Source organism: Pangasianodon hypophthalmus, chromosome 24 (assembly GCF_027358585.1).
Source record: "Pangasianodon hypophthalmus isolate fPanHyp1 chromosome 24, fPanHyp1.pri, whole genome shotgun sequence".
NCBI classification, from domain to species: domain Eukaryota; kingdom Metazoa; phylum Chordata; class Actinopteri; order Siluriformes; family Pangasiidae; genus Pangasianodon; species Pangasianodon hypophthalmus.
In genome coordinates this window covers 14137569-14154540 of record NC_069733.1, presented here as the reverse complement: position 1 = coordinate 14154540, position 16972 = coordinate 14137569, and the positions used below count along the sequence as shown (strand labels likewise).

The following is a 16972-nucleotide window of genomic DNA, read 5'->3' as shown; positions in this document are numbered from 1 at the left end:
CGGTAACTCATTACAACCTGAGAGCGTTAAAACCGAGAGGAATCGATTCTGAATCGGATTCGGATTCTTATTCCAGCTATTGGGAATCGACGGGAAATTACAATGAATCGATTCTTAGAGTGGATTCGACACAATATTCTCAATAAAAAAATAAAATAAAACGCACTGAAAACAAAGAGAGCAATAATACTTAAGTACACACTGTCATGATGTTATAATAGCACATTTATTAACTGCTGTGGTTCCATGTGAACCACTTTTATGCTGTAGTGCACTGTTTTGGCTATTTTGTCTCTGGGTATCAATAAATATCCATGAAATCCCCTGATGCACTGCAATAAATGAATGTTTGTAGGGAGTAGTGCACTATTTCAACCGCGCGTGCGCGCGTATTTGAACCGAATCACTTTCCATCCTGTAGAATCGACTCTAAAGATTCACATTGCATTCGACTCTCAATTCTCAGTGCGTGTGGAATAGGAGAATCGACTCTTTTTTTTGGAACCGACTCCTAGCTCAAGAGAGAGCACAACGCGTACTTTTTATTTACGAAGCTGGGCGTTTTAAAAAAGAACAGCTGGATTTGAGGAGTTTGAGAAAAAGTGATGTAGCGATGGTGGATTTGAGATGCTCAGGCTTCATCGATAATTTGTTGGAACGTATGATGGTAGGGTTTTTGTTCTAAACGCTGATAAAAATGATAATAAACATGGAAACTGTTTGAAGGAATCAGTTAGAAATTTAGAGCTTTAGTCGGGAAATGGGTGCGAGACATGTTTAGGTGTTTTACATTATTTTCGCCAAGGTTACGGAAGTTCTTTAGCATATTTGTTAATCTGGGAATCTACTGTAGAAACCAAAAGCCAAGCGCGTGAGCATGATGCAGCGTGGTCTATAATAGGTCAGTAATGACTATGCGTTAGAGCTGGTAAATAATGGACGTTTGATATAGCTGGTGTTTTTTTTTTCTTCTCTCTCTCTCTAACCCAATACACTGAGCTCGGTTTCATTTCCCGGCTCGGCTTTAGGCAGGTCACATGCTCGCTCGGGAATAATAATGGCTGCACAGGAACCGTCCCCTCCGTCTTCTCTGGAAGGCAACAAGCCGGGCTTCCCGAGGAAAATCCTGGCCAACAAGCTGGAAGAAAAGCATCTGTGTAACATCTGTCAGAAAATCCTGCGGAGGCCGTTTCAGGCGCAGTGCGGACACCGATTCTGCTCCTACTGCTTTAACAAAACAGTGAGGTAAGCGCTCACTGCTATAGAGCAACATGCTAACGACAAGCTACAATAAGCTCACACCTACCTATAAACCGCTAATATCCCAATATTGTCACCTGACACACCCAATAAAACCTTCCTAGACACTGCTGGGGTGTTTATCTGACGGTTTTGCTCATGGCAGTGTGAGTAAAACGCGTGTTTTTCAGGCAAGACGAACAAAAGAAAGGGCTCGGGGTTAGCTTAGTTAGCTCGCCGCCGTTACTGTGACGCTCCAGTCATTGTGCGCTGCTGTTGCCAGGCACATTAGATTAGATTAGATATCGAGACTGTCTTTTATTCCGGCAGATATGGGAAATAACATCACGTTTGACAACGTTTAATGTCTTCTGTAACACATTTCTCATCTTTTCTTTCTAGTTCTGGTCCCCAAAAATGCAGTGCCTGTATAAAAGAAGATATTTTTGAGGAGCCAACATCCATTCTGAAGCAGGGCTGTGTGAGTTAGCAGATTCCTGAGAGCACAAGATCCTTCTTTTACTCACTCACCTTAACATCTCTCCCTTTTATCACTTCTATCACATTTCTCCCTTTTATCACTTCTATCACATCTCTCCCTTTTATCACTTCTATCACATTTCTCCCTTTTATCACTTCTATCACATCTCTCCCTTTTATCACTTCTATCACATCTCTCCCTTTTATCACTTCTATCACATTTCTCACTTTTATCACATTTTTCACATTTCTCACTTTTATCACATTTTTCACATTTCTCACTTTTATCACATTCATAATAATACACGTTGACAGGCAACATCTTTTTGAATTGAATGAGTTTTTCAATCCAATATGCTTAATTTTAGTTTTTAAGACAAAAATAGTGTTGATGGCTGTGCATGGATTTATTTACAAAATAACAGCAAAATCTTAAAAAAAAAAAAAATTAAATTCCCTAACTATCAGCCTGTGGAGATTATTAAAATCAAGATAAATGCATGCTTGTTTAATCTGGCTAGGTATTATTATTATTATTATTATTATTATTATTATTATTATTATTAATATAAATAATTTTTTATGAGTTGTTAATTAACGCACTGACTTATTTTTAGACAATTATAATATTTATAATAATTCACATAATCAATCAACAGCTTGAAGACACCCTTTTGAATATATATATATATATATATATATATATATATATATATATATATATATATATATATATATATATAAAAATCTAATAGCTTATGCTTAAATTTTGGTTCAATGTCAAAAATAGTGAAGCTGATGTCTGTGAAAAAAAAAAAAAATTCCACAAATAACAGTCTGTAAGGGTTCTTAAAATCAGGACAAATACATGCATATCTTAATTTAATCTTAATCTTTATTGTTTGTAGTAATTCATAGAATGATAGTTATAGAATAATAATAATAATAATTATTATTATTATTATTATTATTATTATTATTACAACATCATCATGAACAGGAGCAACAGTAATAATATTATTAATTATGACCTATTAGGGAAAAAACTATTTAAATCACTGACTAGTTGACTATAGACATTTGTAATGGTTAGGTTATATAGCTTATGCTTAAATTTGGTGTCTAAGTCAAAAATAGTTTTTGTCTGTGCAGTTTATTTATAAAATAAAAAAATCTATTAAAAATTTTTAAGATAAATGCATGCATGTTTAATCTTAATTTTTATTATTTGTAGTAATTCTTAAAATGGTAGTTTATAATTATTATTATTATTATTATTATTATTATTATTATTATACTGAGAACTCAGGAACATTAGCCAGCGGGTTCTCAGCATGTGTGGGAAGATCTTCTTGAAAAAGCCTCGCAGGCGGCTCTCTCATCATGCAGCTTGATAAAATGCCAAGAATGTAAAAACAAGACTTCTTTCAAGAATCTAAACTGACAGCTTTTGTTTGTCTAAAGGAATGCTCCAGCTTCTTTCTTTTTTAACCTTATCTCCTATCTGCCATGTTGGTAGTGTACGTGTGATTAGCACACACAGGAAATTTGATATGTCTCTATACTGAGGAAAGAACAGAAAACCTGTTTACTCAGAGCTCTTTACTGTGGAAGTCAAACAGCAGCTGTGAGGCACTTCATAAAAGTTTTTCAGTAAAGCAACAGTCCGTTTTTTTTCCCCTCCAAATTTCAATACAGTGCCAATATTGGAGATTGTGATTTTGTCATCTGTATAAAGATATCATCACAGAACACATAGCAGCCAAGCACATCTCTGTAACTTATGCAGAATATCACAGGTACAATGGCGGCATGGTTTAAGATCATTTGTGTCAGAGTTTTGGTTCCCGAATCCAGTCGATGCAGAAATTCAGGCTAGCATCGGCACACATACTGAAATCTCAATATCTGCTTGGTACAAATTAAAGTCTAAATCTGTATAATTCATCCTTCCTGAGATTAGTATTCCTTTTCAGAGGGAGACATGAGTAGTTATGTGTTAGAAAGTTGAATAAATCTATAAGAACAGCTTTGGTTAGACTTTCTCATATCTGTCTGATCCTAAGAGCGTTTTTTTTCTACAGTGTAATGGCTGTAGTTTGTAATTTGAACAATGGTTGCAAGACTAGTCTTGTATTTGAAATGTTTCAACCACGCCCCTTAGACCTTTTTGATTTCAGAGTAATTAGGCTTTCTGGTATTTGCATGGCAGATAGAAATTAGATGGGGGAAAAAATGCTGACGTATTCCTTTAATATTGACATCTTCACTAGATGCTGTATTTAAAGTCTAACTAAACAGAACTACAGGATGAGCAACAGGATGAACGAGGTGGTAAAGCTGTATGAAGTTCAGGAAACTTTGCAATAACATGATGTAATATCCTGCAGGCTTTTCCTGACAATGCTGCTAAAAGAGAAGTTGAAGCCCTCGAAGCCGTTTGTATTAATGAAGGTTGCAGCTGGACAGGCACCATCAAAGAATATGAGGTGCGTTGAAATCATCCGGTCTGAGTATTGGTGAGATTTTCATCCATCTGTTATACAAATTTGAATGGAAACATTAGATATTTGTAAAAGTGGAATAAAGATATAGCAAGGATTTAGTCATATAAACAATAACTTTAATAGAGTGTGAGGATGGCTGACCTGAGCGCACACAGCAGGATCAGAGAGTGTGCTCATTAAACGTGAGCGCAAGGTGCCGTGAATGGCGTGCACACAGAGCTCATCATGACATCACACAAGAGCACGTCATCTCTGCGAGCACTGAGCCCTGAGACACACGCCTCTCCTTTCCCTTCACTCAGACTCTACACTCGGTTTTTGAGACTTTATGTGGAAAATGTTTAAACACCACAGGTTTTAACACAGCATTTGTTAAATTCGCTCCATACCCAATGTGGTGTTTGCAGGCAGATAACCAAGGCAAGACTGAAAAGTCAGTAAAACCATTTCCTTCTTATTTTGGTGAAATATACTTAGGATTCGAGTTGTGTCAAAGCATGTTATATGCAGGCTAAAATTTGATTTTCCATCTTTTTTTTAACCAGAATTCAGCCACAGTGACATCAGATGGGTTTTCCCAGACTGCCACACATGTATACTTGATCAATCTTTAGCTAGAACATTTTCCAAAACTGTGCAGTATGGTGGTGAACAATTATCAGTTAACAAGACTGTGTTCTGCTGTCGCTCTTTTGATCATCAAGTTGTTCTCTCTTCACAATATTTCCATAATGATGCAATGTTACACATGCTATCCTTCTGACATTTTGGAAATTTGAGTAACATTTGCACAGTATTTGGGTGGAAGGTTCAAATGAATGTCATCCACTTGCTTTTCTACGCCTTTTTTTTTTTGTTTGTTTCCTCCAGGCCACCCATGAGGGACAGTGTGATTTTATGATCATCCCCTGTCCATCCTGCAAAGAGCTCTTGAGAGCCAACGAACTTGAACGTCACAACGAGCGGGAATGCCCTGAGAGGACACTGAACTGCAAATACTGCAAAGAACCTTTTCATTTTAAAAACATTAAGGTGAACTGTCTAGTTTTTACAGGACAAGTGTTAAATGTGAGCATGATTGTGAAACAAAGCCATAAGGTTGACATGCTTTGAGGGGAAAAAAAAATGCTGTGCCTTGCTGTTTAGGCCCATGATGAGATTTGTCCAAAATACCCAATGATTTGTGAAGGCTGTGCGAAGAAGAAAATTCCCAGAGAGAAGGTGAATAAATGTATTATTATTATTATTATTATTATTATTATTTTAAAGTATTATCTGCTGAACTGATATGATGTTCATGCTTTTTCTGTCTTTTATGTGTATGTAAGTATGTGGATCACATTAAGCTGTGTACCAAATTCCGCACCCCATGCAGATTTCACGTTGTCGGCTGCGACATGTCTGTGAGTACCCCCGTATCAACATTACATGCTTTTCTACCTTACAAAGCCCACAATGCCACAGCTATCCATGACTGAGAGCAAAATTGGCCATGCTTTCTGGTTGGGAGGGATGGCCTTCTCTCTCTCCCCTGTCAATCACTGTGACACTGTTGAATCATGGCCATCTGTGAGCTCATGTATGTGGAAGAGGGCAGATAGCGCTTTCCTCCGAGTGTGTTACGCGCACTGTGATGCAGCATGAGCTGGCTTCACGTGTCTTGGAGGAAGCGTGTTAGCCTTCACCCTGCTTGACCAGATTGGGGAGAAAAATGGGGGGAGGGGAGCTATAATAAAGGGTTTTGTTCAGGAATAATGGAATTAAAAGCCGCTTATTTCCAGACTTGAAAATTCTGAAAACATTTGTTATTAAAATGTGAAAATATTAAAAATAAATAAAGACCAAAGGCAATTATTCTGTGTTATTGCAGAGATCGTATTTCTTCTTTTCCATTTACATGGTGTAGTAAATGATTAGCAACAAAATTAACAGCCTGGAATGTTTGAAACCCTGGAAACAGTCTTGACTAAGTGTGTACTTCCAGGTGGAGAAGGAGAAAATCCATGAGCATGAGCGGGCGTGCTCGTATGAGCACCTGAATCTGCTGCTGCACTTTATCATGGGCATCAAGGTGAGCGTGGAGAGCCTGCAGCCGCAGGGCCTGGAGCTGGCCAGCCACAAGCTCGAGGAGCTGCAGCAGTCTCTGTGTGAGCTGGAAGTCAAGCTGGGCCAGCTGAGCGCTGGGGCTCCCGTGCAGGGGCCCTGCGTGCCGTGTGTGCCCGTGCCTAATCCTCCACCTCCTGCACCGCCCGCGCCCACCCTGGCCACCTCATTCACCCCGCTGCCCAGCGCTGTCGGCGCCGCCCTCGAGCTGCAACTGCACAGCGAGAAGACCAAGGTGGCCGAGCTGAGCCGTCGCTGTCAGGAGCTCGAACTGAAGGCCAGCACCTTCGAGAACATCGTGTGTGTTCTGAATCGCGAGATGGAGCGCTCAGCCACCACCATGGAGGCTTACAACCGCCAGCATCGGCTCGACCAGGACAAGATCGAGATCCTCAACAACAAGGTGATGGAGTACTTCGAAAAAAAGAATTTAAAATCGAGGAAAGATCTGAAAAGTTGAGGGCTTAATTAATAAAATCAAAGACAAGTGTGTTTATGGTATATAAAATTATTAATATGCATAAATATTCTTATATTATTCCACTCTTACTTTGCATCATAACAGTTCTCAGGAAAACTTCTATACATATCCATATTAAGTAAGAAATGATCTTTTGTTGTGTCTGTTGGCTGCCTGTTTTCATCAGCAAAATTATGGCCAAACAGCAGTCCGTCAGCTCGTCTTTTGAAAAAAGTTGTGGATATTAATTGACCATGTGCATTTTTAGCCGTGTTCTTGCTACCATTACGTGTCAAATTAGCATTTCAATTCTCCTGTATGTGGAATAAAATACCAACTTAATGCTGGACTCTATTAATTCAATAACAAACAAATTGAAAGTATGGAAAGTTATAGAATCAAACCATTTACCATGATAACTTTCAAAGGCATCAAACTTTCACTGTCTCGTGTGACTCTCTATAGTACTTGACTGTACTCTACTTACGTCTGCCTCTGTGTTCCCGCTTTAGGTTCGTCAGCTGGAGAGGACGGTGGGGCTGAGGGATCTCTCCATCGTGGAGATGGAGAGCAAGATGAGAGAAATGTCAGCTGCCACCTACGATGGTGTTTTTGTGTGGAAGATCTCAGACTTCGCCAAGAAGAGGCAAGACGCTGTAGCTGGACGGGCTCCGGCCATGTTCTCACCTGGTACAGATGCAAGTTCATTATGGGTTTATTTTATTCTATTTTTTTACATTTTGAAAGTAAGTCCTAACTGTTGTGGTCAGACTACCCACTGAAATACATTCCTGCCTGTTTTGCAGCATTTTATACAAGCAAGTATGGCTACAAGATGTGTTTGCGCATCTACCTGAACGGGGACGGAACAGGGCGCGGCACTCACTTGTCTCTGTTCTTCGTGGTGATGAGGGGACACAGTGATGCCTTGCTCAAGTGGCCTTTTAACCAGAAGGTATTTCTCATCATACGTTCATCTGGCAGGTGGCTCAAATGCGACATGTGGGCAGAGTGAATTTAACATTTCTGTTTTGTTGACGTAATAACAGTATTTATTATGTAAAGTTACTTCATGGTGGATCACATCACACCACCTGTCATTGATTTAATTTCCTACAAGAGCACACCCCATAGTGGTTTACTCCTCACCAACTTACCATACAAATTTTCAACAATTACAGTTTTTACTAATTAAGGAATGACACACTTTTTATCCATTTGAAGTTACTTTTAATGCTAGTTGGTGTTATTACTTGTAATAGCTATAAACGTAGCTGTGCATAATATTCTTGCAGCATGGTGGATGATTTTTATGTGCTCATTTTCTTGTCCAGTAGAGTAGGTAGAGAATTATCAGCTTTGTATGGCTAATTTAAATATTGAAGTAGGCCTACTTCTGGCCATAGACACCTGGTTGAATAAGCCTGGTTGATGAAAACTTCTTTCTAAAGATATTAGGAGAAACACCTAGTGGTTTTATTTAAAGTATTATCCATGTACTAAAGCACATTTTTGCATTATGAGAATAAAGCTATAACAATTAAAACTTGTCCAATTCCACGCTCACAGGTCACCCTAATGCTGCTGGACCAGAATAACAGAGAGCACATCATTGACGCGTTCAGGCCCGACATCTCGTCCTCGTCGTTCCAGAGACCTGTCAGTGACATGAACATCGCCAGTGGCTGCCCTCTCTTCTGCCCGCTCTCCAAGCTCGACTCCAAGAACTCCTACATCCGTGACGACACCATCTTCATCAAGGCCATTGTTGACCTCACTGGCCTTTAAGGCTGTAAGGCAGCTCTTTGCACTCCTCCAGCCTGCTGCGGTCGGTTTTCAGTGCCGTTCTGAGGCCTGAGACCTCTAGCAGATCTCTGTTGGGGGGCCTACGCACCCCTGAATGACTCCCATTCCCAGGGCCGTGTTACTTTACATCACTCTACATTAATGTTGCCAACCCAAATTGTGCCTGGAGTTTGTGCAGTTTTGCTGTAATATAGTCAGAAAGTTCTCTCCTTCTTCCCCATAGCGGGAATAGCTGTCAGCAGTGATTGTAATGTAACTATCGGTGCCCGATGTGGCACTTCTGCCTTTTCTAGAGATTGAGAGAGGACTTTTACTCACAGGATAGGAGTCATTTCACCTTCAGGAGCTTTGCTTGTGCTGTGGCCAGTGTTTGGGGCTTGGCTTTTACGTTTCGGTGTTTGAACTAATTGCGTGTTTCTTTTGCATAGACAGACGTGGAGTTTCAATAACAATGAATGATGCTAACAAATTCTTTTGCTCCTATATAGTTCCTTAATCTTGCCTAATCTAATATCTAACCGCTCTGAGTGTATACATCTTCTCGCATCTCCTCTATGTATGTAGTGGTGAACATTGCTTGAATTCCATGAAGTCTGAAAGCGCAGAATTTGGGTTTTTTTCGACCCTGCTTGTGTTTGAGGTATGTGTATGTGCAGGTCTCTGTTTCCTTCCTGACCATTTTTTGGTGTTCTTTGCTGTATTAGTTTGCATGTTGGATCTGTGGAAGATACATTCAAGTTAGCAAAAGAGCAGGTTTGCACCTTGAACCTGAGAAGCGAAGGCAGTTTCATCGTAACTCCCTGTCAGTGAAAAATAACGACACACTGGTGTTAGTTAAACGCTCAAATTATTTGCCTCTCATGCCTCAGTGTAGCCCATCATTTCACTATGAGCAGATAGGATCATCCCAAGAGCAAGGCAGCAAGGCATCTGGGATTTACGTGAACACCCTAACTGGCAGCTTTTAGCCTAATCTGAGTGGAGACGTAGACTAGGACAGAAACTCGTGCTTTCTTGTGGCGTGAAAGGGCTGGTGTTGAATCGTACTTTGGTGTTTTCTCGTTCTGAGTGTTCTCTTGATGTTGTGCTGCTTTGGGCAAAAGTGATTAATGGCCCTCCAACTATAACGTACTCTGTTAACTAGAATTAGCCAAAAGGGACTATTCTTTAGTCACTCCTGTTTTGTCGCTATACTATAAAGGTTCTCTATGGGTTTTACACTTTGTGAACGTACTAGAAACATGTGGTTGTTAAAGGAGCTATGTGTTGTGTAAGTGGTAATCATAAATCGTTTCAAAAGATTGCAAGCATTAAACAAAAGTCACGAATTTACATTCGTTACCATAGCTCCTGTTGTCCCAGGCGACTTTGTGAAATTTGTATTTTAAAAAAAAAAAAAAAAAAAAAAATTGCTCTCAACATGATGTTTGTCATTAAACGCCACGGCGCACTAACAGGACGAAGAAGTCGGCTCAAATATTCGCACATTTGTACTGTGGATGACCGGGGCTAACTCTGGAAGCAAAGGACTACTAATTATTAATTAGTAATTACAACTGCTAATCCTACCTGTAGCACCTTTAAGCCATCTGAAGATTGGATAGGTTCCATAAATGATAGCCCGACCTCGTTTTCTACACGCGATCACCTCGAGAGAAGCGGTAGTGTTTTTAGTTTAGTTTTTGTTTTTTTTGTTTTTAGGAACCACAGAGAGCATCGCTACACCTACACAGTGCATGACTCTTCCATCCTAAGGGCTTACAGCATACAGTACGTCTTCCATACGAGGTTTCCGCTCTGATCCTTTTCCTAGATGGAGTCTGAGATGCTTTTTATTTGATTTTTTTTTTTTTTTGAAAAAAAAAAAAAAACAAAAAACTAAAAAGATGCCTTCATGCTACCGAAGCACCTAGACCCAGCCTATTTTCAAACCAGTTCCGACAGACATTGAAACTTCTCTGTGCACGAGATGTTTCAATAAAGAAAAAAAACCAAACACACATATTGTAAAGTATTGGTTTACTTTGTAGACCAACATTTTATTTGTATTGCTTTTACTTTATTATCTGTTGAAATGCGGTATATGATGGTTATAAATGTGAATGTGTTATATTGCTTATTTAAGTATAAATAGATATACTATTATACGGTGCACACAGTTGTCTGACTGTACGCTGTGCATATAATGAATATTAATTATATATCTAATATAGATTCTATTAAGTAATAATATATGTACTATTTCCTGTTGGGATGGTTTAAAAATGTGTTCGGGCGCTCTTTTTTTTGGGCTTTAGCAAGTTCTCCACTTTGTGTCATCCTACGAGGAAACAAGTCTTTTCGAAAAGATCTGCTGGTTTTTTTCACTGCGATATTAATTTGGCAGTCAAGGTTTTCTCTAGCTTGCTCGTTTCGCCCCAGTGACATTACAGCGCTTTTTATTTTGTAAATAGGTGACGTGCCTCTGTAGTATAGCTCATATGATGCATCCTCTCTCTACATGCCAGCTGAAGCAACCACTGCATGCTGCAGATGTGCTATATTGTGAGTCATATCTATAATGTTAAAGTTTTCAGTTATTTACACAAACAGCATATATTACACTATAACACTTTGCCTTTTCAATTGACATTGCATTATTTGTTGTAATGCATACATTACAGTTTAGCTTGTGCAATTATACAAGTGACCTTCCTATTGTTTGAGTGAAATCTAGTGTGTTCATCCGGATGGTGGGTTGGATTTTTCAGTCCGAAGGCTAGGCTTTGCTAAACACACTACATTTGCTACATTTGCAGGCGTTCGTCTGCAGCCGTTTAAATGTAAAATAACTATCATATGCTATACTGAAGTGACGGTATTTTCTTATGTTTTTACATTTGAATCAAAGCTCTAAAGTTGTTTCTTAGATTACTGATCTACAACTTGTACTTGTAATTTGTGTATATTTAATAAATTGTGTTGCTGGTTTATATCCTTGTAAGACATCTGTCTTGCAGTGCCATAACCTTTCTAATGCAGTTTACTTTGGAAAACTTGTGAAGACCTGCGACTAGCAGTGATGTGTAAAGGTACCGTGATTCTTTTCTCCCTTTATCATGGTTTAACCCTCTGACATCTTCAATAAATGCTTTTCTGACCTCACCGTGATGAAAGAGTGCTGCACTATTTGTCCAGTCACCACATGATGGCACTAGTGTGACGTGGGAGTTTGCATTGGTATCCATTCTCCACTCCAGCGCTGATGCTTCGCACACACACATACACACACACATACACACACTACTCTAAAGGAAAGGCAAAGGAAGTTCAGTAAAATGGCCTCCACTGGGCTGATGGCTTTCACAGAGTCCACTGAAGCATGCTCAATTTACTTTGTCCAGCTCAGCACTTTTCTTCTCGTGAGGTTCTGCTTCCGTTCAAACCGTTTCATATTTTAAGCACAATTAAAGCCAACTTCTTTTTGAAAACTGCAAAAGAAAATTGGCATGAATCTGTCAAAAAAAGGAAGACTTCATAGAGAGACTATCATGCCATAGTAAAACATCGAAGACATTTTAAATCTTATTCAAACAGTATTACAAAAAGGCTGCTTGCCTCGCCTCTATTGTCTTCTGACAAAACTTTAATCACATCTTTAAGAGCTATATTATTATTGTTTCAGTGTTTGTTCCCACATAATCTTTATCCAGCACCTCTGAAGACACCTCAAAATGATACTAAATTTCAAATTTCAAAAAGAACAGAATGTTGTTGGGGCAGTTGCTGAACTGCCTTTATACTTCAAATAGAAGTCAGTTTAGAGTAAACAAGTAAACAGGTTTTGCTTTTCAAGTTTGGAGTACAGGGAAACAAAGAAATGGTTGTTTTTGTAATTGCACACTGCAGATGTGGTGGTAGATAAATTTGCTCTGAAAAATACTGAAAAATTGTGAAATTAAAATACTTCTGACTTAGGTATTTTGGACAAACCTCTTCATTATTAAAAGCTACAGAGCAATTATGGAGCCAAAACATTAAACATTAATGCTAGTATGTGACATTCATCTTGTTCAAAGGAACAAATGAGATGTTCTCCAAATGCAATATTTTGCTATCCTATACATAACGATCCATGCTCTTGCTCCCCTTGCTGTGAATCCATGTCTATTTTGTCTAAAATTTTTAGCCATATGACTGCTTCTCTTTATTGAAAGTTTCCACCTCAGTTAAGTGTAATTTTTCCCCTGCAATCAGGCCTTTTTTTTTCCTAATCTGGGTGATCTTTTCATCTTTAAAAAAAAGGTAGCTGAATAACCTAATTTTATGAGCGGAAGAAAACAGAAGATTTTAAATAGGAAATTTCACATCAATTACTGCCTACTTTAGTTCCAAAGAAATCAGTAGCATGTGTCTGACATCACCTAAGAGAAAACTGAGACAAAATGTCAGCCAAAGTGCAACAATGATGTCATTTCCCTAAGTACACTTGAAAATGTTTGAACACTCATTAATTATACTGTCTAGTTAATTGAAAACCAGATACCACACATGTTTAAAATAAAGCAGGTCTTTGTCTTGCTTCAGACACATGCATTTATCCCATGGGAATACTCCTGAAAGTTATCAGGAAGTGGCAACAGACAAGGTTTGACAAGCTTAGGTAGCAGTTTTAAAAGGTGAGAGGTGAAATATTACCTCATTGTTTTAGGAAAGACTGGGATTATTCACTCTTTATTGAAGGGTTACTGCAGTAGTCAGCTGCTGAAAGTCATCCATAATATTATTTAGGTTGAAAGTACAAGAGAGCTGATTTTAGTTACATATAATCAGTTTATGGTGAGAAATCAGATTCCATTAGATTTCACCACAGGCGTCAATATAATAAGTGTTGTTTGGAAATATGCTATTTATTCCCAAATTTGGCTTCAAACACAAGCTGAGAGACTGAGTCATATGGTAGATAACCTCCACAGCAGGAGGGCTTTAGTATTCATATTAAGCTGGCTTATTGTGCATGCCTTATTTTTTCTTCAGGGCAAATCTGCAGCGCTGTATCAGAGTGCACAGACAGCGTCTAATCTATGGATTAACATGGGGACAATCCTTCTATCAGAGTTTCTTTGTATGTACCACAAAATGTGTCAGTAGATAGGAGGGGCCATTTGATGAAACACGCACTCATTTCCATTACTAGAGGTTGGCTATTTAGGTGCGTAGTATAAGTGTTTAACCTCCTGTACTGAAGAAAATATTATCACGTTGCTTTGAGGAAATGTTAATTTCCATTGGAAAATTTTTAATAGCATTTAGCAGATGCTTTTATCCAGTGCGATTTACAGATGCGCTTTTTTTTTTTTATCTCCATCAAAAAACACATGCCTATGTTAGTACAGATAGGTCAGGGTCTGAGAATACCATTAAGCTGCAAATGCTTAGTGCAACAAAAAATTAGGACAGTAATGGAAACAGTGTAAGTCAAGTGAAGTGGCTCTTTGGTCTTTGTATGAAGACAGCCAGAGGAAGTTCATTCCATGACCTGGGTGCCAGTCCAGAAAAGAGTCTTGATGCCTGTCTTTCTTGTAGATGGTACAGAGAATGGTTTTATAAGTGCCTTCAGGTAGCTGGTCTGTTTTTTGGCTTTGTATGCGAGCATCAGTGTTTTAAATTTGATGTGGGTAGCTACAGGAAGCCAGTGGAGAGATCACAGCAATGGGTGAAGTGGGAGAACCTGGGAAGATTGAAAACAAGTCATGCAGCTGCATTCTGTATCATTTTCATGGGTGTAATGGCACGCAGGGGAAGACCTGCCAGGAAAGAGTTGCAGTAGTCCAGTGTTGAGATGATAAGGGATTAAACAAGCACCCGAGAGGCCTAAGTGGAGAGAAATGGACAGATAATGTTGTAAAGGAGAAACTGACATGACTGAGGTTAGCAATATGAGGAGAGAAGAATAGTGGATTGTCCAGATCTAAACCAAAGTTGCATGCATTGGCAGATGGTGTGATCCAAGAATTCTCTTGGGGGAATCACAAGAGCTTGACACAGGGATACATGTTGAGAAGCTAAAATCTGAATGTCTGAGCGAGGAAGACCATGGGTATAGAGAGAAAATGGAAAAATACCAAGCATTGAGCCTTGTGGGACACCAGTGGAGAGTCAGCATGGAGCAGATGTAGATCTCTTCCATGTCACCTGATATAACTCTCACTCCAGTAGAAGGCAAACCACTGCTGGGTTCCTAATTCCAAGATATGTGAGGATATGCAGGAGTATCTTGTGATTGATCTGGTTGTAGGCTGCTGAGAGGTCAAGAAGTATCAAAACCAATGATAGGGTGGCTTATATAGTAGTATTTAACTTCTCCATAACAGAAGGACTTTTTCTGTGGGTTGTGCTGCTTTAAAGCCAGGCTGGTTAGGTTCCTGGAGAGGGGGTAGGATTGCTGGACAAGAATCTTAGAAACTGAGGAGAAAAATGTTAAAGAGATGGAAAGAGAAGAGGGATAGTGCTGTGTAGGAATCGAGGAGGGAGGAAAAGATCTTCTTATTAAAAATGTGGTAAAGCCATCAGCGGTTAGGATGTTAGGAGTTCGCGTAGATCAGATGCAGGTCCTTCCAGCTTTCCCTTATAGAAGCATGTCGTGGTAACCATCACATCAGAGAAGAACGTCTGTAAAAGAAAGCAGTCTGAGAAGAGATCAACGTCAAGTTTTTGTTTTCTTCACTTTCGCTCAGCTGCCCTTAATTCTTCCCAGTTGCTGCTTGGTATGTCTGACAGGCAGGGAGTGGGGTGAGGACACTTTCTTGTTCTGGAGGATAGAGGGCAGAGCAGGTCAGTGGATGAAGAAAGCGAGGAATGTGTTGGTGGTTGATTCCAGTTACAGAGAAGTAACTGGAGTCAGGGAGTAGAAGAGTTATTAGGATGCTGGAAACTAGGCAGAAAAGAGAGATGGAGTGGAGGTTGCAGCAAGTGGGAGAGGGGTATGAGTTGTTGAAAAGCTGGGCAGAGAAGATCAGGTCAATAATGTTTCCTCTCTTGTGTGTCACAGGAGGGCAGTTGTTGAAGGTCAGGTCAAAAGAGTGCAAGAGAGGGAGGAGGCAGGACGAGTGGAGCTTGAAGTCTCCAAGGAGAATGAATGGGGTCCACTCAGAAGGGAAGACACTCAATAGGATGGCTTGCTCATCTATGAATTTTATTAGTGGGCCAGGTGGGCGATAGATGACAACAATATGAAGATTAATGGGAGAAGTAACAGTAACTGAATGGAATTTAAATGAGGAGATGAAATGAGACAGTGCAAGTGGTGTGAAGCTCCATTTCTGAGACAGAAGCAAGCCTGTGCCACCACTCCTGCCAGATCTTTGTTGAGTATGAGAGAAGGCATGGACAGAGCAGCCTGTATCTCTGTAGCGGTCCAGGTCCTACAGTCTGTGGTCGATTGTAAATCATTTTGAAGAGGGACATTTTAAATAACAGGGGACCCACCAGTCATACATGTGGGATTCCAAAATCGAGCTCTGAAACTAATTTGAAAAGGCATAGAAAATGGACACTTACAAGGAAAATAATTTTTATCATTCTCCTATTGTCAAATTGAGCCCTACATACATGTGACGTGCATTTTAAAATTTTGTTTATGCCTTATGTAAAAGCAATACTCGACTTACCTAATATAAAAAGTGATACTAACACATCTCCCACTGCAAAGGGACACCCTCTCTCCATCTCTACCTCTACTCCCTGGAGAGAAACAGTCGTAAAACTCATTTCTCTCCTCATTCTCCTGCAGTCTGATCTCATTTTAGGCCAACTGTTTCCTGGAGGCTTTCATTTGCCCATCATGCTCCCATTTCCCATAAGTCCCTCAGCCCTGAGGATGGCTGCTGAGCCTCAGCTCTGGTTCTCTGTAAGTAAACAGCTTTAAATCCCTTGGTAACGCAGCACTGATTTATGATGGTGCTTTCCACAGGTGAGGATATGCTCTCATATCTAAATGGCACCCTGACATGAAAAAACTTCTTTGTCTATTATGTTTCATTAAACTCAGCATTAGATTGTGTGTGTTTGTTTGTCTGAATGTGTGTATGTTTATGTGTAAAACCTTTCTCTATCTTGCATCACAAAGGGTGGCCCAAAATCTCCTTCTGTCTTGGCACAGTCTGCTTTATCTAACTCAGTGTTGAGTTGCATGTAAAAATGTTTCACTCCCTTGCGTCATTGTGGCAGGAGCCTGCTGGTAAGTGTGCTTAGTTTATGGCTCCTGGTGAGAGATGTTTGAGCACTGTGTTAGAGGAAGGTGGTTTTAGGCCAAATGGATCTACCTGCTGAGAGCTGGTACTCAAAGTGAAAGGCGCCATGCTGAGAGAGACTAAACTCTTTATCCCTTGTCTTTTTC

The 16972-nt window shown here is 39.6% G+C and overlaps 1 protein-coding gene across 4 annotated transcripts; it reads left to right on the top strand.

The window, feature by feature from the left end:
- Window positions 1–425: 425 nt before the first annotated feature.
- On the top strand, window positions 426–11739 carry traf2a (Tnf receptor-associated factor 2a). Of its 4 annotated transcripts, none has more exons than XM_053229219.1 (11): window positions 426–667; window positions 1000–1245; window positions 1642–1720; window positions 4110–4208; window positions 5097–5258; window positions 5373–5447; window positions 5555–5629; window positions 6211–6732; window positions 7302–7479; window positions 7596–7744; window positions 8359–11739. In XM_053229219.1, exons 2-11 carry the CDS (start codon window positions 1058–1060, stop codon window positions 8575–8577), a joined length of 1746 nt encoding a protein of 581 aa, XP_053085194.1. In that variant the 5' UTR covers window positions 426–667; window positions 1000–1057; the 3' UTR covers window positions 8578–11739. The 4 variants fall into 4 exon arrangements, with proteins under 4 accessions (XP_053085194.1, XP_053085193.1, XP_053085192.1 ...); XM_053229218.1 differs by having other exon boundaries at window positions 426–901; window positions 1029–1245; XM_053229217.1 differs by having other exon boundaries at window positions 427–667; window positions 1029–1245.
- Window positions 11740–16972: the final 5233 nt, after the last annotated feature.

Coding starts and splice junctions, on each gene's coding strand:
- traf2a (XM_053229219.1), top strand. CDS start 1,058: ATGGCTGCACAGGAACCGTCCCCTCCGTCTTCTCTGGAAGGCAACAAG. Junction 5,259..5,372: donor TTCATTTTAAAAACATTAAG/GTGAACTGTCTA, acceptor CTTGCTGTTTAG/GCCCATGATGAGATTTGTCC. Junction 5,630..6,210: donor TTGTCGGCTGCGACATGTCT/GTGAGTACCCCC, acceptor GTGTACTTCCAG/GTGGAGAAGGAGAAAATCCA.